The sequence below is a fragment of the Ursus maritimus genome, unplaced genomic scaffold (assembly GCF_017311325.1).
Source record: "Ursus maritimus isolate PB19 unplaced genomic scaffold, ASM1731132v1 scaffold_14, whole genome shotgun sequence".
NCBI classification, from domain to species: Eukaryota; Metazoa; Chordata; class Mammalia; order Carnivora; family Ursidae; genus Ursus; species Ursus maritimus.
Genome location: NW_024423786.1, coordinates 43,101,270 through 43,123,153, shown reverse-complemented (window position 1 = coordinate 43,123,153; position 21,884 = coordinate 43,101,270). Strand labels below are relative to the sequence as shown.

The 21,884-nt window shown below is 41.6% G+C and overlaps 1 protein-coding gene and 1 pseudogene across 1 annotated transcript in view; one reads left to right on the top strand and one right to left on the bottom strand.

Moving 5' to 3' along the window:
• The window catches only part of KIF15 (kinesin family member 15), a 65,086-nt gene that overhangs the window by 26,773 nt on the left and 16,429 nt on the right, over positions 1-21,884 (top strand). Inside the window, exons 11-22 of the mRNA XM_008703905.1 lie at positions 1,509-1,632; positions 4,594-4,670; positions 4,900-5,109; positions 5,992-6,169; positions 8,530-8,671; positions 9,542-9,683; positions 15,427-15,624; positions 16,502-16,609; positions 17,257-17,362; positions 18,289-18,454; positions 20,772-20,922; positions 21,130-21,215. Of these exons, the coding sequence (XP_008702127.1) occupies positions 1,509-1,632; positions 4,594-4,670; positions 4,900-5,109; positions 5,992-6,169; positions 8,530-8,671; positions 9,542-9,683; positions 15,427-15,624; positions 16,502-16,609; positions 17,257-17,362; positions 18,289-18,454; positions 20,772-20,922; positions 21,130-21,215 (1,688 nt within the window). The remainder of the gene's footprint in view (positions 1-1,508; positions 1,633-4,593; positions 4,671-4,899; positions 5,110-5,991; positions 6,170-8,529; positions 8,672-9,541; positions 9,684-15,426; positions 15,625-16,501; positions 16,610-17,256; positions 17,363-18,288; positions 18,455-20,771; positions 20,923-21,129; positions 21,216-21,884) is intronic.
• On the bottom strand, positions 13,634-15,040 carry LOC103674907 (annotated as a pseudogene).

Here is a 21,884-nt window from a genome sequence, read left to right as displayed (position 1 = left end):
TAGACAAAAGAATCACAATGCCATGAATTGGCAGGTTAATTTCCTCTTTCTTTCAAAGGAGAAGTTGGTCATTTCTACCCCCCAAGTAGACTCCCTGATCATCTTAACATGTAAGAGTGAAGAGGTCCATGTTGCCTCTTCTGGGTAAGTCAGAAGAGTATAGGTCTAGTTGTTGATTCATTTTATTGGATTATGACCCTGTAGTGGGGTATTCGTCATATAAGGAGGAAAAATCACTAGAGCTTCCTGACCCTGTCTCCTGGGACTTATTAGAAGTTTTTGGAGAGTGGAAAACTGCAGGGATAATTAGGATTATGATGTCACTGATGTGGCAGTGATGTCAGAATGTACAGGAGTGCCTTGAAATAAGACTGGCCATAAGCATCAGAAGCAACTAGAAATGGCTTCTGAATACATCAAACGATAAAACCAGGAGGAGCCTTATACTAGTTATTAGCAATGGTAAGTCCTATTCTACAGCCTACTGGTGGAAAGTGGCTAGGATATCTGGGACTCATTTAAGGATGTGCTATTTAGATCTTTCCCAATGGGCAAACATGCCTTAAGACAAGAACACGGGGACCTTGGGACTGTGTCAGAGATTTTCTCCCTCTTTAGGATATTGGGTATTTCACAACTGGGTCCCTTTGATCTGATTGGTAGTCAACTGTTGGGTCTTATTATCACCTGTAGGTTTTATGGGCCTTTTTGAACCTCTTAGAAGTTGTCTTAAAGAGGGACGCCTGGGTGGCTCAGTCGGTTAAGCGTCTGCCTTCGGCTCAGGTCATGATCCCAGGGGCCTGCTTCTCCCTCTGCCTGCAGCTCCCCGTGCTTGTACACTAGCTTGCGTGAGCGCTCTCTCTCTCAAATAAATAAATAAGATCTTTAATTAAAAAAAAAAGTTGTCTTAAAGAAGTCATTTCTTTAAGATAATTTCATCAAGAGACATTTCTTTAAAATAACATTTAGTGTGGTAATAAAACAGAAATAGACCTATCCAACCAACTCCTCTCTCTAGGAGGGCTGTTAGGAAATACAGGGGTGGATTCTTTTGGAGAAGGTAGTTTTTGCTAAGCTGATGGAGCTCAGGCCAGCTCTGCAGTTCATTACCCCCTTATAGTGGGCCAAGACAGAGGGGAAGGGGATACTCCTTCCAGAGGGGAAGAGCTGTTTGCTTTTCTTCATGGGGGTGAGGCTGTCCCAAGAAGAAGGCAATGTTAGGTGAACATACCCAGATCCCTGGGTGACCCAGCCCAACAGGGTGGAGCCCTAAGTGGGAGCATACAGGAGGGGTGGTGAGGGGGCAGAGTCTCTGGCTGTAGGTATGAGGCACGGGGAAGGGAGGCTTCTTCCCCACCCCAGCACACTGTGATTCTAGGGGCCTTGTGACTGTGGGATGGAAGTGCAATTTTGTCTGGTGTTTGTCACTCCAGATCCTACAAATAGAAACACAAGATTGTATGACTCAAGAGTATCCTTTTAATATTTTTTAAAAAATTCTTGAACAGGCAGTGGTAAATGAAGACACCCAAGGAAATGTGAGCCAGCTCCAAGCTGAAGTGAAGAGGCTCAAAGAACAGCTGGCCCAGTTGACTTCAGGGCAGTTACTACCGGAAAGCTTTCTGACCAAAGGTAAGAGGGACACAGTGTCCTTTATCCTGAGGAAGACCACGTGCGGATATTATTTGAGAATCCTCTGATGACAGGCACAGTACAGTAAAGCTACCCACATTTTTGAACAAGTGTGTTTGTTTTACTGACATCGGAACATGGTACAGGCATCTCTCAGGGATACTGCAGATTCAATTCCAGACCATTGCGATAAAGCCAATACTGCAATAAAGCCACTCTAATAAATTTTGTGGTTTTCCATGCATATAAAAGTTACGTTTACACAATACTATAGTATATTAAGTGTGCAGTAGCATTATGTCTAAAAACACAACGTACATACTTAATTAAAAAATACTTAATTGCTAAAAATGGTAACCATCATCTGAGCTTTCAGTGAATTGTAATCTTTTTGCTGGTGGAGGGTCTTGCTTCCATGGTGATGGCTGCTGACTGATCACGGTGGCGGCTGCTGATGGCTGGGGTGGCTGTAGCAATTTCTTAAAATAAGACAACAATGAAGTTTGCTGCATTGATTGGCTCTTCCTTTCATGAACGATTTCTCTGTAGCATGAGATGCTGTTTGATAGTACTTTACCCGCAGTAGAGCTTCTTTCAAAATTAAAGTTAGTCCTCTCAAACCCTGCTGCTGTTTTATCAACTAAGTTTATGTGATACTCTAAATCCTTTGTTGTCATTTCAACAACTTCACAGCATCTTCACCAGGAATAGATTCCAGTTCAAGAAACCGTGTTCTTTGCTCATCTATTAGAAGCAAGTCCTCATCCATTCAAGTTTCATCATGAGATCACAGTGATTCAGTCCTATCCTCAGGCTCTGATTCTAGTTCTCGTGCTGTTTTCACCACATCTGCGGTGACTCTCTCCACTGAAATCTTGAACCCTCAAAGTCCTGAATGAGGGCTAGAATCCACTCCATCTGAACTCCTGTCCATGTTGACATTTTGACCTCTTCCCATGAATCACGATTCTTCTTAATGGCATCTAGATGGTGAATCGTTTCCAGATTTTCAGTTGACTTTGCCCAGATCCATCAGAGAAATCACCATCTGTGCAGCTATAGCCATATGAAATGTATTTCTTAAGGAATAAGCCTGAAAGTCAAAATGACTCCTTGATCCCTGGGCTGCAGAATGAATGTTGTTTTAACAGGCATGGAAACGTTTATCTCGTACATCAGTGCTCTTGGGTGACCAGTTGCATTGCCAATGAACAGTCACATTTTGAAAGGAATCTTTTTTTCTGAGCAGTACATCTCAACAGTGGCCTTAAAGTATTCAGTAAGCCATGTTCAACAGATGTGCTGGCATCCAGGCTTTGTTGTTCCATTTCTAGGGCATAGGCAGAGCCGATTTAGCATAATTCTTTTTTTTTTTTCTTTTTCATTCAGTAGAATTAAAGTTGATTTTTTTTTTTTTAATTTAGCCTAATTCTTAAGGGCCCTAGGATTTTCAGAATGGAAATGAGCACTGGCTTCAACTTGTAGTCACCAGCTGCATAGCCCCTAACAACAGAGTCAGCCTGTCTTTCGAAGCTTTGAAGCCAGGCATTACTTCTCTCCAGCTGTGAAGTCCTGGATGGCATCTTCCTCCAGTATAAGGTGGTTTCATCCACACTGAAAATCTGCTGTGTGGGGTAGCCGCCTTCATGAATTATTTTCTGGACCCCTTGCTGCAGCTTCTCCATCAGCACTTGCTGCTTCACCTTGGACTCTGATGTTAGGGAGACGGCATCTTTCCTTCAACCTCAAGAGCCAACCGCCTCTGGCTTCAGACTCTCCTTCTGCAGCTTCCTCACCTCTCTGAGCCTTCACAGAATTGAAGAGAGTCAGGGCTTTGCTCTGGACTAGGCTTTGGCTTAAGGGAATGTTGTGGTTGGTTTGATCTTCTATCCAGACCATTAAAAGTTTCTCCGTATCAGCAATAAGGCTGTTTTGCTTTCTTATTATTCATGTGTTCTCTGGAGTAGCGCTTTTCATTTCCTTCAAGAACTTTTCCTTCGCTTTCACAACCTGGCTAGCAGTTTGGTGCAAGAGGCCTAGCTTTCAGCCTGTCTCGGCTTTCGGCATGCCTTCCTCACTAAACTTAATCATTTCTAACTATTAGTTTAAAGTGAGAGATGTGCGACTGTTTTTTTCACGTGAACACTTAGAGGCTGTTGTAGGGTTATTAAAGGGCCTAATTTCCGTATTGTTGTGTCTCGGAACAGGGAGGCCTAGGAGAGGGAGAGAGATGGGAAGAGCCAGGCAGTCAAGCAGTCAGAAAGCACATTTATTAAGATCACCATCTTATATGGACATGGTTTGTGGTCCCCCAGATAATTACAATGGTAACGTCAAAGGTCACTGATCACAGACAGATCACCATAACAAATAATAATACTGAAAAATGTTGACGTGTTGCAAGAATTACCAGAATGTGACAGAGATGTGAGGTGAGCAAAGGCTATTGGAAAAATGGTACCAATAGACTTGCTCAACTCAGAGTTGCTAAAAACTCTCAATTGGTAAAGAATGCAGTATCTGGAAAGCACGGTAAAGCAAAGGACAGTAAAACGAGGGATGCCCATACTTTGTAATTGGATACAGATACTATATGTATGTCATATCCGCATATCTGCGGATATGGTGGGAAGGAGGAGTAGAAATAATTTTGAATACTTCATTCCTCACAAGTACAAAAAAGAGATACTAATTTCATTTAGATTCACTTCTAAGATTTAGTCATGTAACATATATATGTTTACCAAACAGGATAAAAGAACATTTTTCTTCAAAGAATTGCGAATATGTAGACTGGATTGATTTGAAATCTGTGATCTGGGGACGACAGTCTGATTCTTTTTGATTGATTGAGAGCAGTCAGTCGTAGGCTGTTTTAGCTCAATTCTCGGTCCTAAAATTTGGGAGATAAACATTTTTTTTTTTTCCATTTCCTTTTCTTTCTTACTGGATCAATTACAGACAGAGATGAGACTAATTACATGAAGTATTTCCAGGAGGCGATGTTGTTCTTTAAGAAATCCGAACAGGAAAAGAAGGTAGGAAACCGAGTCGGTGTAAAGGGGATTCCAGATATTTTAGGGTTTTGCTCCGTGCTACCTTTCTGAGTGAAATGAAGAGCACATGTAAATAAAGAAAACAAAAACTTTGGGAAATCTAATGTTGCCCTTGAGATTAAGTGTCAAGTTAGTGTGTATTGCTTGGTTTGTGGAAATTCAGGGAGGCTGAATTACTTTTCACATTTAACCAAATTATGAATTTCTTAAGTCTCTGGTAGAAAAAGTTACCCAATTAGAAGACCTCACCCTCAAAAAAGAAAAATTTATTCAATCTAATAAAATGATTGTGAAATTCCGAGAGGATCAAATAATGCGCCTGGAGAAGCTCCACAAGGAATCCCGGGGAAGCTTTCTGCCTGAGGAGCAGGACCGCTTGTTGTCAGAATTAAGGGATGAGATCCAGACTCTTCGGGAACAAGTGAGTGTATGACATTCGCAGGGTTTCTAAAAAGAAGGGAGGTTCGAGGCAAATATAAGTTTGTCACCAAATTCATGTGACTTAATACAGTGGGAAGTGTTTTGAATGAATTCAGCTGACCGTATGATTGCACAACTCCTTTCCCCCCCATTTTCCAAGATGGTAAAATGAAGGGGGACGGCAGGAGCTGTGAGATGCTGCATTAGCGCCCCACCCAGCAGGCAAGTGTCCCTTGTCCCTTGTCGTGGTGGGCAGTTGTGGTTGTTTGAATCAGCAGTCTCTTTACCTTGGGGCCCTTCCAACTTCTCATTGCTGGTTTTCCTTTTCCCTGGGGAGGATGGGTAATTAATACAGGCACATCATTAAAAAACAAACAAAAAAACCTGTTTCTGGCTTTTGTATCTTTCTGAGGCTTTCTAATGCATATTCAAACTAATATGGTTATTTTTACTTTTATTCCTTTTCAACACGAGAGGCAATTTACCATACATACTTTTCTGCTGCCCTTTTCACTTAATATATCTTGGAGGGTGTTCCATCCTGGTTAATAGAGTGTTTCCTAATTCTTTGCATCGTGTTAATGTCAACAGCCCCCACTGCACGAAGAGTCGGACGCAGTGAACACCCTTGCATTTCTCTCCTTACGAGCCCATGTCCAGGCGTAAATTGCAAGGCACAGACCCAGATGTGGGATAATGGCGTCGTAGGCTATGCACATACTCCGTGTGGTCAGAAATTCCAGGTTGCTTTCCACGGCCCTTGCAGCCAGCCACTGCCAGCAGCGCGTGCAATGTTCCTAATGTTTCCCCATGGCTTGGCGGCAAACTGGTTATTGAGGAAATGTCTGTCTGTCTGTAAGTCTGTAATTCTTCTATGTCACAGATAGAGCACCACCCCAGAGTTGCAAAGTATGCAATGGAAAACCATTCCCTCAGGGAGGAGAACAGAAGATTGAGATTATTAGAGCCTGTGAAAAGAGCCCAAGAAATGGACGCCCAGACCATTGCCGTACTAGAAAAAGCTTTCTCTGAACTATCTGGCACAGAGAAAAAGGACAAGGGTAAGAAATGATTGTTGTCTGCATGCCTTCTAGGGGCACGGGGACACTGTTTCAAAGGGCATTTATATGGCCTCTCAGGTAGGGTCTTCATTTTGTCCTCTAGACCTGGTGTGCTAATTTCTTTAAAAAATTTTTTTTTAAAGATTTTATTTATTTATTTATTTATTTATTTATTTATTTATTTATTTATTTTAATAGTTTGGATTTTTAAAAATATTTTATTTTATTTATTTATTTGACAGAGAGAGAGACAGCCAGCGAGAGAGGGAACACAAGCAGGGGGAGTGGGAGAGGAAGAAGCAGGCTTCCAGCGGAGGAGCCTGATGTGGGGCTCGATCCCAGAACGCTGGGATCAGGCCCTGAGCCGAAGGCAGACGCTTAACGACTGCGCCACCCAGGCGCCCCTAAAGATTTTATTTATTTATTTGACAGTGAGCACAGGCAGGGGGAGCGGCAGAGGGAGAAGGAGAAGCAGGCTTCCCACTGAGCAGGGAGCCCAATGGAGGGGCTCAATCCCAGGACCCTGGGATCATGACCTGAGCTGAAGGCAGATGCTTAATTGACTGAGCCAACCAGGCGCCCCCTGGTGTGCTAATTTCTTACATACACACTTAGGCTTTTATGTTACCAAAAGGCGTTTTCTAAACTTTTTTCTCATAAATCTCGTAGTAGTGAGTTCTGTAGGCTAAGAGACATATCAACGAAACACCTGTTAATGGTTCTGTTTTGTTGCTAAAAGGTTGATTCAGATATTTAATTTTTATTAAATGTAATTTTCCTGTTTTTTTTTGTTTTTGTTTTTTTTAAAGATTTTATTTATTTATTTAACAGAGATAGAGACAGCCAGCGAGAGAGGGAACACAGCAGGGGGAGTGGGAGAGGAAGAAGCAGGCTCATAGCGGAGGAGCCTGATGTGGGGCTCGATCCCATAACGCCGGGATCACGCCCTGAGCCGAAGGCAGACGCTTAACCGCTGTGCCACCCAGGTGCCCCGTAATTTTCCTGTTTTTAAGTATTTGAAATGAAAAGTGCTTAGCTAATCATCACAGATGAATGTCCAGTGGAGATGTTTACCTGTCTGGCTAAGGTGTGTACAGTGCGAGAGGCGTCTGTAGGTCAGGCTCCTGATCCCAGCTCGGTGCTTGCGTCTTGAAGTCATGGGTTCCGGTTATACCCTGTTAGTTATACACTGACCGGCATACACTGTTGTACGTTATTTCTGTCTGCTTTTACTCTGTGAAAGTGTTTTAGTTGCTACCGAATCTCACTTATATGCTGGGCAGTTACTGGTGTTAATGCTCTGGGATTTGGCAACAAAGTCTGTGTTTGCCCCACTCTCAGAGAATATTTTCATGGGCTTTTATCAGATTCTGTCTCAGCCTTTGTCATTTCAGATGGAAATTGGGAATAATCTCATTCTGCACTCATAACGAAGGCTGTTTGTGTCCATTTTAAATTTTCATTTTGCAAGTCTTCTTCCATTCTGTTATGACTCAATAAAGGAATAAAATTTGGGTTGTGGAGAGACTGATTTTAGATGCAAAGTTAAGATCGGGTTTTGTGTATTATTTCAGCTATTTTTCCCTATAGTGCTCTGTATTTTGTTGGTCATTTTGACCTCAAATAACTCCTTGACTTAACTACCTTTGAAAGATACTAATGGTCATTTCTTGATCCCATCATCTTTTTTAAAAATTAATTTATCTTTTAAATTTTATTTAAATCAATTAACTAGCATGTAATGTATTAGTAGTTTTAGAGGTGGAGTTCAGTGATTCATCAGTTGCATATCACACCGAGATCCCACCATCTTCTAAACAAAGATGATTCTCTAAACGACTTTGATGTGATATTTTCCCACAGTGGAACTCATCAGAACTGTCTTCAACATAACCGGTCTTCTAAGCAATCCTTGAAAATATTTCCCACTAGTTAGATGATCCCAGTCTCTTTCAATTTGCTGCCTTTGCTCTTTGGTTCCTTTCCTGAATAATTTATTGACTGTTCACTTTAGCTGTTAGCACGAATTTCTGCAGTATTGGCCTGTTGACGTTTCACCAGCCTGACATGTGTTATACTTCATGGTTTGCTCTTTCTCTGATGGAAAAGGTGTTGCCTTCAGTGTGCCCCTACATCCTGGGGCTTCTCAGCTTCTCAGAAACAACTTCCAGCGCACACTGACACACTGCATTGTGTCTTTGTCTCCGGGTGAGCTACAGGCTCTTGTTTTTTAGGGTCGACTTTCCAACTCATCTCTCATTTTTCCTTCTTTGCTTCAAAATTGATACTTGGCAGAGAACGTAGAAAACGTGTTCTGTTATTTCTGTCTTTCAAAGACCAAGTTGTTTTCTTATTACCAGGTCAACAAGGATTTTCTCCTAAAGCTCCAAAGGAGCCATGTTCATTAGTGAACACCGAGAAGTTGAAAGCACAACTCTTGCAAATTCAGACAGAGCTGAATAATTCAAAGCAAGAATATGAAGAATTCAAAGAGCTAACGAGGTAAAGTGAAAATACACATTCATGCTTAACTATTTCAGTATCTTTTAGTGTTGATTTGTTTCAGCGTTTAACATTGACAATTTAATTGAGCATTTAATATTAATCCTTATATAGCAACTACCTTATTTTGACATGAAGAAAAAGCTCCTTAATATACTTAATGAGCTAGATGATACAGATGTTTTCACGCATACAACAGTATCTGGTTACCAAATTTAAATCAACGTTGTTATGAATTAAATCAGAATTTTTAGAAATTACAGGTTTGTTATTATTCTTTATGTTCCTTGTGTAAAAAAAAAAAATATATATATATAAGCCACGTTTATAATATAACTAAGATTAATGCCATCCTAAAATATAAAGAAGTGTTTGTTTTATTTTTTAAAATTTTTAAAAGATTTATTTATTTTAGAGAGAGAGAGAGACAGAGTGCACATGGGGGTAAGGGCCACAGGGAGAGAGAGAATCCCAAGCAGACTCCCCACTGAGCATGGAGCCTGATGTGGGGCTTGATCACACAACTGAGATCATGACCTGAGCTAAAACCAAGAGTCGGATGTTCACTTGACTGAGCCACCCAGGCACCCCAGAAAGTGTTTATTTTAAAAATAACATACCATGTGTGGTATCATTATGGACTAGTAGGGCTTTTGAATTGGAGCTGTACCATTTATTAGTCAAATACTTTAAACTGTAGTTAATTCTCATAGCCATATATTATCCAACTGGGAATTGTGGGTAATCTGAGAATATCTCAGATTTAGAGAGATAAATATCAAGTTATGTGAGAGTATAAACTGTAAAGTACTCTGCAAGTACATGACATTACTTATTACCTGAAATACTCAATTTTTAAATATCCCTTAGGAAAAAGCAGCTAGAGTTGGAATCAGAGCTTCAGTCTTTGCAAAAAGCGAACCTGAATCTTGAAAACCTTTTGGAAGCGACAAAAGCCTACAAGCGGCAAGAAGTTTCTCAGCTGAATAAAATTCATGCTGAAACACTTAAGGTGGGTAGTCTGAAGCAATTCTTCAGTCCTAAGTCAGTTTGATCTCATTTTATCAGTAATGGGGAGACTCTGCACAGATGATCCCCAGATATGCTGGAATCCCTTGCAGGTAGTGACCCCCAAGGTGACTCTGGTCCTAGTGTTCGATGTCTGCTTCCAGTGGTGGGGTGGGGTGGGAAAGAATGCATTATTTGGAATCAGACCTGGGTGCATATTTTAATCTGCCACTAACCTTAGGCAGGGTTTCCTAACTTCTGAGCCTCCTGTTTATGGTCTCCGAATTGGGGATGAGGAGAATGTGATTGTAGGTTTTCTGGAGCAGTAAGTGAGAGAGTAGAGTGCCCAGACTTGGTGGATCTCGGCCGCTGTTGCTGTCAGGTACCGTGTGCTCCCCGCTTGTGGTGGAAGAATAGAAATCCTAAAGACAGACCATGGAAGGATCCAGGGTATCACTAGTGATAACAGGAGGGCTTTTTTACCTAACCAACCATTGCACTCATAAAAGAAAAGTGAACATCTGAGAATGAGGAGAGAAAAGCCAAAGAAGGTAGTGATGCTGATGCTGGTGATTGATGTTTTGTACCAGATTCTCTGAAGGCTAAAAAATCCTTCCTTATACAGCTTAAACTTAAAAATAGGTGTTTATCTCTAATGCTTATTTTTAGAAGTGATATTTTTGGTGTCCCTTTTTAGGAGGCTGCTTTTAAAAGAAACTTTATTCATTCATTTGAATAGGCAATTCACATGACCCGAACTTTTAAAGGTACAAAGAGTATACAGTGACAAGTCTGTCTCTGTCTGCTGTCCTTCCTGCCAGCCAACCAAGCCCCTTTTTGGAGGCAATCACTGTCAGCAACTCTTTGGGGGTTTTATTTTCCTTCTTTTAATTTTTTCTTTTTTTTTTTAATTGAAGTATAGTTGGCATACCATATTATTTTAGTTTCAGGTGTACAACATAGTGATTCGACAATTCTATACATTATGCGGTGCTTACCCAGTAGGTGTAGTCACCATACAGAGTCATGACAGTGTTATTGACGCTAATCCCTATCCTGTACATTACAACCCTGTGGCTGTGGCTTATTTATTTTATAACTGGGAGTTTGTACCTCTTAATCCCCTTCACCCATCTCGCCTATCCCCCCCAACCCCTTCCCTTCTGGCAATCACCAGTTTGTTCTCTGTATTTATGAGTCTGTTTCTGGTTTGCTTTGTTTTTTAGATTGTACATATAAGTGAAATCGCATAGCGTTTGTCGTTTTCTATCTGACTTATTTCACTTAGCATACTACCCTCTAGATTGATCCATGTTGTCACCAATGGCAAGATCTCATTCTTTTTAATGGCTGAGTAATATTCCAGTGTGTGTATATGTGGGGGTGTGTCTGTATATACACACATATATAGACACCCACACATAAATATATCACATCTTTCTGCATTCATCTATTGATGGACATTTGAGTTGCTTACATATCTTAGCTATTATAAATAATGCTACAAAAAACATAGAGGTGCATGTATCTTTTCAAATTAGTGTTTCCGGGGGCGCCTGGGTGGCAGAGTTGTTAAGCGTCTGCCTTCGGCTCAGGGCGTGATCCCGGCGTTCTGGGATCGAGCCCCACATCAGGCTCCTCCACTGGGAGCCTGCTTCTTTCTCTCCCACTCCCCCTGCTTGTGTTCCCTCTCTCGCTGGCTGTCTCTATCGCTGTCAAATAAATAAATAAAATCTTAAAAAAGAAAATTAGTGTTTCTGTTTTCTTTGGGTAAATACCCAGTAGTAGGTTTTTGCTGGGCCATATTATACTTCTATTTTAATATTTTGAGGAACCTCCATATTGTTTTTCACAGTGGCTGCACCATTTACATTCCTGCCAGTGTTGCGTGAGGGTTTCCTTTTCTCCACATCCATCTATCTCTTATCTTTTTGATACTAGCCGTTCTGACGGGTATGAGGTGGTATCTCATCATAGTTTTGATTTGCATTTCCCTGATGATGAGCATTTTTTCATGTGTCTGTTGGCCATCTGGATGTTTTCTTTAGAAAAATGTCTATTCAGGTCCTCTGCCCATTTTTAATTGGATTACTTGGGGGTTTTTTGTTGTTGAGTTGTATGAGTTCTTTATGTATTTTAGATATTAAACTATTATTGGATATATCATTTGCAGATATCTTCTCCCATTCAGTAGGTTGCCTTTTTGTTTTGTTGATGGTTTCCTTTGCTGTGCAGAAGCCTTTTACTTTGAGTAGTCCCACTCGTTTATACCTTTTTTCTTATTTTACACAATGGTAGCATATTATACACATCATTCTCCACCTGGGTTTTTTGGTTTTTGTCTTCAGAGTTTGTCCCATGACTAAAGGGGAAAAAAGAACTTTCCCTCTATTTTGTTTTGTTTTTGTTTTGGCAGCTGCACATGAATCTGTTGTATGGATGTATCATGATATATTTAACCTGGAAAATGCTATTTTAAAAAAATAAAAGTAGAATTTTTTTCTTTGCTCTTTAAAAATGGTGGTGCTTTAATGCTTTATGTTTAAGTGCTTTAAAAGCATTTAAAAATGCTCTTTTAAAATCTGTGTAGGAAATTATTTTAAATTACCTGCAGAACATGGCCAAATGTTTTCTCATCCTGTGTCTGTAGCCCCTTAGCACAGCGGAATTGGAGAGCTTGAAGCACTGCGTGTGGCAGGCTGGTCCTACTTCTTCCATTTATAGGACAGCAAATAAGACTAAGGTGATTAAAAGTTTTACCAAGAGTAGCATAACGATTCAGAGCTTTTGTTGATGTTCATTCTCAATTACTTAAGAGTACTATATGAATACATTCTTCTTGTTTAAAAGAAATGTACATACATATATAAGTTTCAGTTCAAGGTCATTTTGAGCACTGCTGTGGTTCTAATGCAATCCTTCACCTCCCGTCCCTGGGGGTCATTTGTTCTCAGTTTGGGAATCTTTTTACTTAGCAGTTTTTTGGGTGTTTTTTTTTTCTTTTTTTAAGATTTTATTTATTTTTCAGAGAGAGAGAGAGAGCACAAGCAGGGGGAAGAGGGAGAAGCAGGCTCTCCACTAAGCAGAGAGGCCACCGCAGGGCTCCATCCCAGGACCCCGGGATCATGACCTGAGCCAAAGGCAAACGCCCAACCGACTGAGCCATCCAGGCATCTCTACTTAGCAGTTTTGTACAGTAAATATGCAGGGACGGGGGAAAATATGGAGAGTTATTTCATAGATTGTTTTTTTTGTGCTTTGTTTTTAAAAGTAAATGGAATCATCCTACATAATGTTACTCCACAGTGGGCTTTTGTTAACTCTGGGATATGCCTTGGGTCTTCCCACATTAATGAGTACGTAGAGCTCTACCTCATTTTAAGTCTAGGCTTCCATGTTTTGGACAACCCATGGCTTGTTGAGGTGGTTGCCAGTGCGAGTGTTCTTTGGGGGGGAATCTGTGAAGGAGTGGTCATCTTCTGATGTCTCAGCACTGAGGTCATGCCTGCCAGGTGTCTGCGCCGTATGCTCTCCCAGGAGGTGTGGGAGCCCTCGCTGCCCAGTGCCAGCCCCCAGAACTGGCGTTGTCTGCCTCTTTAATGTTTGAGAGTCTGATGGGTGAGAAACGGTATCTTCCGAAGATTTTAATTCTCATTTCCTTCATTTCTGAATGAGGTCACACATCTGTGATCACTGTCCATTTGTGTATATCCTTTTCTATAAAAAAAACGTCCATTTTCCTCCTAGTTGTTTGTCTTCTGATTTGTAGTTTTTAACATGGTACTCTTGTGTGTCACATATTGCTGCCAGTGTATTCTGCCATCATGTTGCTTGTCTTTTATCTTTGTGATACTGTTGTTATACAGAAGTTTTAAAATTTTGATATAGCCAGGTTTATTCATCTTTCACCTTTGTGACTTCTTTTATGTATTCTTTTTTTCTGGGTACAGTATACTTCATTAATGGTACATGACAAGGGAGGGCTCCCCAAGACCTTCCCCTGCTCAGGGGTTCTGGGGTGGAAATTGGGTAGAGATTGGGAGATTCTCAGTGTTGGGGGCTGAGTTGGGGCAAGGACTCCCCAGCAGCTGAGGGCCTCTCTTCCTCTTGCTAACCCTGGGTCTAGCCAAATTCATTGTCATACCAGGAAACAAGCTTGACAAAGTGGTCATTGAGGGCAGTGCCAGCCCCAGCATTAAAGATGGAAGAGTAGGTGTCACTGTTAAAGTCGCAGGGCAAACCTGATCCTCAGTGGAGCCCAGGATGCCCTTGAGGGGGCCCTCTGATGCCTGCATCACCACCTCCTTGATGTCATTGTATTTGGCAGCTTTCTCCTGGCAGCAGGTCAGATCCATGACTGACACGTTGGGGTGGGGACATGGAAGGCCATGCCAGTGAGCTTCCCATTCAGCTTAGGGATGACCTTGCCTAGAGCCTTGGTAGCACCAGTAGTTGAAGCAGGGATGATGTTCTGGCAGCGCCTTGGCCATCATGCCACAGCTTCCCAGAGGGGCTGTCCACGGTCGTCTTGGTGGCAGTGATGGCATGACTGTGGTCATGAGTTCTTCCACCATGCCGAAGTTGTCATGGATGACCTTGGCCAGAGGGGCCAAGCAGTTGGTGGTACAGGAGGCATTGCTGACAATCTTGAGGGAGCTGTCTTACTTCTCGTGGTTCCCGCCCATCACAAACATGGGGGCATCAGCAGAAGGGGCAGAGATGATGACCCCCCCCGCCCCATCCTCTTCAAGTGAGCCCTGGGCTTCTCCATGGTGGTGAAGACCCCAGTGGACTCCACAACATACTCAACACCAGCATCACCCCATTTGATGTTGGTAGGATCTCACTCCTGCAAGATAGAGATGGGCTTTTCATTGATGACAAGTTTGCTGTTCTCGGCTTTGAATGTGCTTTGAAATTTGCCGTGGGTGGAATCACACTGGAACTTGTAGACCATGTAGTGGAGGTCAATGAAGGGGTCATTAATGGCAACAGTATCCACCTTGCTGGAGTTAAAAGCAGCCCTGGTGACCAGGCACCTCATCTGCCGCATCTGTTTACTCCGACCTTCGCCGTCATGTCATCGTGTCTTGGGGACGAGGCTGGTACTGCAGCAGAGATGCGGACTGTCTGTTGGATGGGGAGGAGCAGAGAGCCTCTTTTGTGTATTTTTAAAAGGCACAATCTCAAGGTCATCAGTATATTCTACTTCTTTCACTACTTTTATAATTTTCTTTTTACATTGAGATGTTTAATTCATCTGCCATTTTGTTTTTGAATGGTATGACATAGAGATTTAACTTTGAATAGTCCTTGTTTTTCTCACTAATTTGAACTTTCCACATGTAAATCACTTTTCTCTATTTTTTCCCCCGTGCTCTATTTGACTGTTCATATGCTAAGCACTGTTTGAATGACTATACCCTTATAATGTATTTTTATGTGGGTCAGGGAAGTTTTCCTAATTTGTTCTCTTTTTAATTGTCTCTCCTTGAACTTTTATTCTTTGAAGTTTGGAATCAGCTTATCAAGTTTCAGTTTTAAAAATCTTACTGGAATTTTGCTTGAGACCACATTGAATTGCTAGACTTGTTTCTACTTGGGCATTCCTCAGCTGCCTCTCAAGGATACTCTTTCCTTTTGATGATTAGAATTTCAATTTTATCCTTTGTTCACACAATTACTAAATACGTTTGCCGTTTTGTTCACGTGTGCTGATGCTGTTTCATCATCACTTTTTGCTGCAGATTATAACTACGCCAACCAAGGCTTATCAACTTTGGTCTCGACCAGTACCAAAATTAAGCCCCGAAGTGGGGAGCTTTGGCCCTGTGGGGACTCAGAATTCCAGTGAGTCAGATGATAATATCTTGAATGAGCCAGTTCCGCCTGAGATGAACGAACAAGCTTTCGAGGCCATTTCTGAAGAGCTTAGAATGGTGCAGGTAATGTTTGATTTTAGAAAACATAAGTAATTAGACATTCATTGAAAACAGACTTCCTTTACCTTTTTAACTCTGTGATTTGTAGTGTTCCAAACCTGTGTAGTATTAAAATTGGGTCTCTAAATATGGGTGTGTGAAGGCCCCCGGCTTCAAAATCAGCCAGCTTTTGCTCTTGTAGTTTGCTCAGCAGTGTTTAACAAGTCCCCCCTTACAGTCTCCTCCGGCTCTGGTTCCCTCATATGTGAAGAGACCAGTCTGCCACCAGCTTCAGGTTCCAGAACTGGTTGGTATGGCACAGTACTGTATCTGCTAAAGAAAATTAAAATAATTGAAAGAATCTTACCAATCAAATTTCAGACAGTTTTTGGTATATTTGAAAGAACCTGTGAAATGTGCTTGTCTCAGAATTCTGGTGATTGATTAATTGATTGATTGATTTTGGTGATTTATTTTTTTAAAACGTTTTTCTGTTGTCTAGTAAAACTTAGAGTGAACCAGACCACCCTCAAATTGCAAAACTTTGCCCTTTCCAAGGCCTGGAGGCCATCCTGGTGAAGTCACTCACATGCAGCCCTGGGAGAGCTGCTCAGAAGTCTCAAGATGGCTCTATGATTGGACCCATTTAATTTTAATCACCTTTTCCCTTTGTGTTTCAAATTCTCCACTTTGACGGACCACAGTGTGATTCTGAGGCATGAGAAGTCATTCGTGTAGTCTGTTGAAATTGTTTTCTGGCTCCAGACTGGCCTTTGATATCTTTGTCCATGTGAGGTTTTGAATTTTGTTTTTTGTTTTTCTAATGCAGAAAAAACAGTGGAATGTTTGAGAGTTCCATTAAAAAGAATTGTTGACAACTGAACTTTTTGTGTTGCTGCAGGAACAAATGAGTGCCCTGCAAGTGAAGCTGGATGAGGAAGAGCACAAAAACCTAAAGCTCCAGCAGCACATTGACAAACTGGAACATCATTCCATACAGACACAGGAGGTGAGACCGAGAGCAGAGCGCGGCCCCAGGAAACGTATGAACCAGAGCCTCAATGCGAGAGTATTACGAGAAGAAAATGACTTTGCAAAGCCTTTGTCAAGGCTAGTTTGAGTTGTATTCTTTACAGTGTTACTTCACATACTGCTCTGATAACGACACATACACCCCTAGTCTGAATTCTTTTTTTTTTTTTTTTAAGATTTTATTTATTTATTTCACAGAGATAGAGACAGTCAGCGAGAGAGGGAACACCAGCAGGGGGAGTGGGAGAGGAAGAAGCAGGCTCATAGCAGAGGAGCCTGATGTGGGGCTCGATCCCATAACGCCGGGATCACGCCCTGAGCCGAAGGCAGACGCTTAACCGCTGTGCCACGCAGGCGCCCCCCCTAGTCTGAATTCTAGCTCCCGTCCTTGACAGTGCAAATCAGTCCCTTGCTGTTAGTTCAGAACAAGGCAAGACGGTGGCCCAGATGCTGACAGTGATCCTTCCCTTTGTTGGTCATCCTCACGGTAGTTCATGGGAACAGCCAATTTTCTTCTGTCAGAGACCTTAAACTAGATTTTTAAAACAGACACAAGGTAATGATTTGGAGTGTATCTTAGCACACCAGTATCCCTTTTCCAGTAAATTGATCTCTCTCTCAAAGCTTTTCTCATCAGAAAGAACTGATTGGACCAGACAGCAGCAAGAGCATCTCTCACAGTTGAATGTCCTTGAAATGCAGCTTCGGGACACTCAGACTAAGAATGACTGTAAGTTCGAACAACTGGGAGCTTTGTGATCTGGAAACCTTTAACTCAGTATCTTTTGACACCTATGAATAAATCTTGCCCCTATGTTTTTGGTGGGTTGTTTTTTGTTTGTTTTTAATTAGATGACCAGACTTGAGTTTGCATGACAGTGGTAAGTAATAGTGATCTGTCGTAAAGGGGAATTTGCACCAGGACAGCTCGCAAACAAGTGATTGAACTATGTTGGCTGAAAGTTCTCATACTGCTTTGAAAATGAAGTGTCTTGAAATCATAAGATGAATAATGTTTTGATAGTAACAAAATAGAGCATAAATTAGGTATTTGTATATATCCGTAGAAGTGGGAGTATCACTTGATTCCCAGTTTTTTTTCAGTTTATTTCTCCTTTCATCAAAGCGTTTGCGGCAGTTTATAATAAAGCTAAAACAAAAGACAGCCATTGTGTTTTCTTTGATCTAAAGAATTACCTAATTTTACCTCCACTTGGAGTTTCCTTAGGAGACCAGAAGTGTTTAACCCATTTTGGAAAGTTCTGGTACATTACCAAGGAATTTTCAATAAGTAAGATTAGGTAGCTTAAAATATGCTAGGTCTCTTGATTTCTTTCCCTTACGTTAAGTTTTCATGCACGTGCTACAGGAGAGACGCAGAACAGTCAAGTGACCTGCAAATCAGGGACAGGTGTTAGCGCTTCCCTTTTTTGTAGAAATATATCAAAAATCCTAAGGGGAAGGAAGAAAATAATCTCTGTGCTCCTAGGTACCAACCACTTGGTTGTTTAACATCTTAACTTAAAATTGGTCTCTTCAACTTGTTTTTGCTGTTGGTGTGAAGATACCCATCAAACTTATTTGCCTACTTTGTAAAAAAAAAAAAAAAAAAGATATAAAGAAACCTGTTGAGGATTTGTTTTGTTTGTTTTTTAGTTTTGAAAAGTGAGGTGCATGACCTGCGAGTCGTTCTTCATTCTGCAGACAAGGAGCTGTCTTCCGTGAAACTGGAGTATAGTTCATTCCGAGAGAGTCAGGAGAAAGAACTGAGTAGCCTTTCTGATCGACACGCGCACGCGCAGCTTCAGCTGGATAGTGTCAGGTAGAGTTGTTCTGTGATGGTGTCCCGTTGCCTGGTTGGCCTGCAGCCCAGGCCTGCTCGCCGTGCAGGTGCTATAAACCATTACCCAAACCAGTTAAACGAAAAGGTAAATTACTGGCTCCCAATACTGGGGAGGTCTAGAGGTGATTTTGGTTTCAGGAACAAACTAGATTGAATCTCAAAAGATGTTGTCAGTGCACGTGCTCTCTGTCTCTGCCTGTTTCTGTCTCTATCTCTCCCTCTCTCAGTCCCTGCTCTGCTTCCTTCAGTACGTTGCCCTTACTCTGTCCTACTGAGGGCCTGCTTTTACGTGACAGGGAACAGATTGCCTCAGACAGCTCCATATTCTATCTCCTAGTATAACGACTCCTGCAACCAAGTCCTCTCCCCAGAAGCCATGTAGCAATGCCAGGGAAAATTCGAATTGGTCTTGCTGGAGTCATCTGCTTACCTCTGAACCAGTCACTCACCAAGGGTTTGCGGTGGTAGAGGCCCAACATAGGTGATGCGCCTTTTCCAGAGGGAAAGTTACGCTCTTACTAGAAGAAGGGGGAATACAAAGCAGACCAAGTCAGTAGCTGTCACTGTTGTCCACAGTAACTCGCCAGAGGCTGGTGGTCAGTGCTAGTAACCTTGAAACAAAGGGATGACAGGTATAAGTTGTTCGTTTTTACTGTTCTTTTCCTTGCTCATTTCAACCTTTTGTAAAACCATTTTGTTTTTGATGCCATCTCGTGGGTCCATGGCAATAATTTAATAATGGACATCTGGCATATGATACCGTGAGTGTGAGAGACGTGGCAATGGTTTAAATCTGCAGTTTGTATGTTTTCTGCATATATAAGGAATTAAACTAGAGGAAGAAAACTTGAGATCTGCAGACCAAATCCATCCATAGACATGTTTTTGCTGGGCCTGCCCAATGTGGTTTTAAAAAGTTTAACATAGCATTGTCAAAATTGAGAGGTTTCTTATAAAAATCCATCTTTTAGCATCCTCTGAAAATCCTATCCCTGCCATGTAAATGACTCGTTTCCCATAAGACAGGGGCATGTGCCCAGTCAGCACGCCCTCCACTGCCCCTGCGCTCTTTCCCCAACACCAAGGCTCCGGCCAGTGGCCATTTGTCATCCCTGGTGCACTGTTGTTTTTTTCGACACATGACATTTGTTTTTCACGTCTGAATCCCTCTCATCTTGACTCTGTCGTAAATTAATTTTGTGTGATTTTTTTTTTGGAAAAGATCACTCCACTAATCTCACTGGATTTTCATTTCCTCCTGTTTATATGTCAGTCGAACTAGATCTAAAGTGTTAAGAATCCACTGTATTTGACTACGTACTGAAATTCTGTCTTAAAATTCACGAGCATTTACACGCTGTTTAAATTAGATATGACTTAATTTTCCCCAGTGTCTCAGGTTTAACACTGAGTGCACCACTCTGTGGGCTGCTTGTACCTGAGAAGGCCCCTTCATGAAGTAGCACGATACCGCTGTGTTTCTTGAATCATTTGGCTGCTTTATATATACACAGTTTGTATCGTAAATACACACATCCCCCCTCCCTCCCATCTATTGTCTTTATGTCTGTCTTTAGCAACTGATTTATACCACTGTATAATTTGCTGCTTCTGCCCTGCTTTCAGTTAGTAAAACAGATCCCCGTTTAATGATCTATGTATAAGCTGGGACATCTGTTTCGGACGGTGCAGAGTCAGGTCCATTGTTTATGAGTTGCGTCACAGCATGTGCGGAGAGGAACGAGGGGTTGAGAACCTGGAACGTAGGAAATAACAATCTTATGAATTAAGAGATAGTTCTGTCTGAGGGAGTTTACTCTCGCTCAAGTCAAAGCCATATTTGCCATCTTAAAACCTTCCTAGAGTTGAGAGAATATGTGATGAATGGATAGAGGTGAGCTGTCAACAACACTGCCTTAATGGCCAGTCCCCAGCTTACATGAGGGAGGGTTAGGTCCGGAAGCCCCTAAAATGAATCCATGATCCTAAGCCGCCCATTAGTGACACATGTCCAGTTGAGACCACGGGAGGAGGAACGACGAGGTAGACAGCTACAGGCTAACATGCCCACCCCGTCTCTTCCATCCCCATCACCCTGCTCTGTAGTCCACTGTGTCTTATATGTTTGTGCACTGTGGACACTCCACATGGGTTCACGAGGAGCTTTACATCCGTCAAGGCTTCTGTAAGTTGGGCACGGTTTGTAGATGGGAGAACTGAAACTACCGATAATCCGACTAGCAGAACTACATTTAATGTTTATATTTACCATTGTAAAAATGTTTTCCTGATAAAGATTAGAAAAGGAAAAGCTTCTTGAGAGCAAAGCCTGCCTACAGGATTCCTATGACAACTTACAAGAAGTAATGAAGTTTGAAATTGACCAACTTTCAAAAAACCTCCAAAACTGCAAAAAAGAAAATGAAACTCTGAAATCTGATCTGAATGTAAGTTAAGAAGGGTTCTGGTTATTGGTGCTTTTGTCCTGGATGTGTGATTGTTCCCTGGAGCACAGGGCAAGGCCTGTTTTGACCTCTTCCTAACTTCCTGTCCTGGCCCATCATGCCTGCCAACACAGAAGGTACTTGATGTGCTTGTTGACTACACGTTGCTAGTAACAATTACTTAAAATCTGATATGACATTGTCTTTTAGAATTTGGTGGAGCTTTTTGAGGCAGAAAAAGAACGCAATAACAAATTATTATTACAATTTGAAGAAGATAAAGAGAACAGTTCTAAGTGAGTGTTATTTATCTTTTCCGTTAGTTGACTAGAATATCGTTTATTACCACGTTAACTTGAGTTATTTTTTTTTTATTGCTGATACCCTGTAAAGTTATTTTTTTTAAGCATTCTAAAATGAATATCAGATTCTTTTGTGTAAGAGGGTATATAGAGAAACTTATTCGGTAACCTGTGGTACTTTGGAAACGAGTAGCAGTTGGTGGTGATCAGAACTTAGGGCCTTCTCTAAATAAATCACAGTAATTTTATAACTGGAATGGGGGGACTGATTTTTATTTCTGTCTCTACTGTTCTTTTTCTAGCTGTTCTGTTTCTCCCTTGGTCTCCTAATATGAATGCCATTGTCTTTCTTCCCACTCTCTCCGAGTTCTTTCCCTTGTGATCTCTGTCAGTCTCGGCCTCAGCCAACAGGATGATCATTACTCGAGTGAGAAGAAATCGCGTTTGTTTATTCAGCAGATCCTTGTAGAGTTCTTAGTATGACTCAGATTCTCCTCTAGGCCTGGGGGTACAGGGGCTTATATGTCTAGTGGGCATACATCCTAGTTGGGAAACAGTTAACATTTAGTCGTTTGTTCATACACTAGGTGATATCCAACAGGCCAGGCACTCTTCTGGTAAATGCCAGAACATTTATTTTCAGGTAAGACAGTGAACAAAATA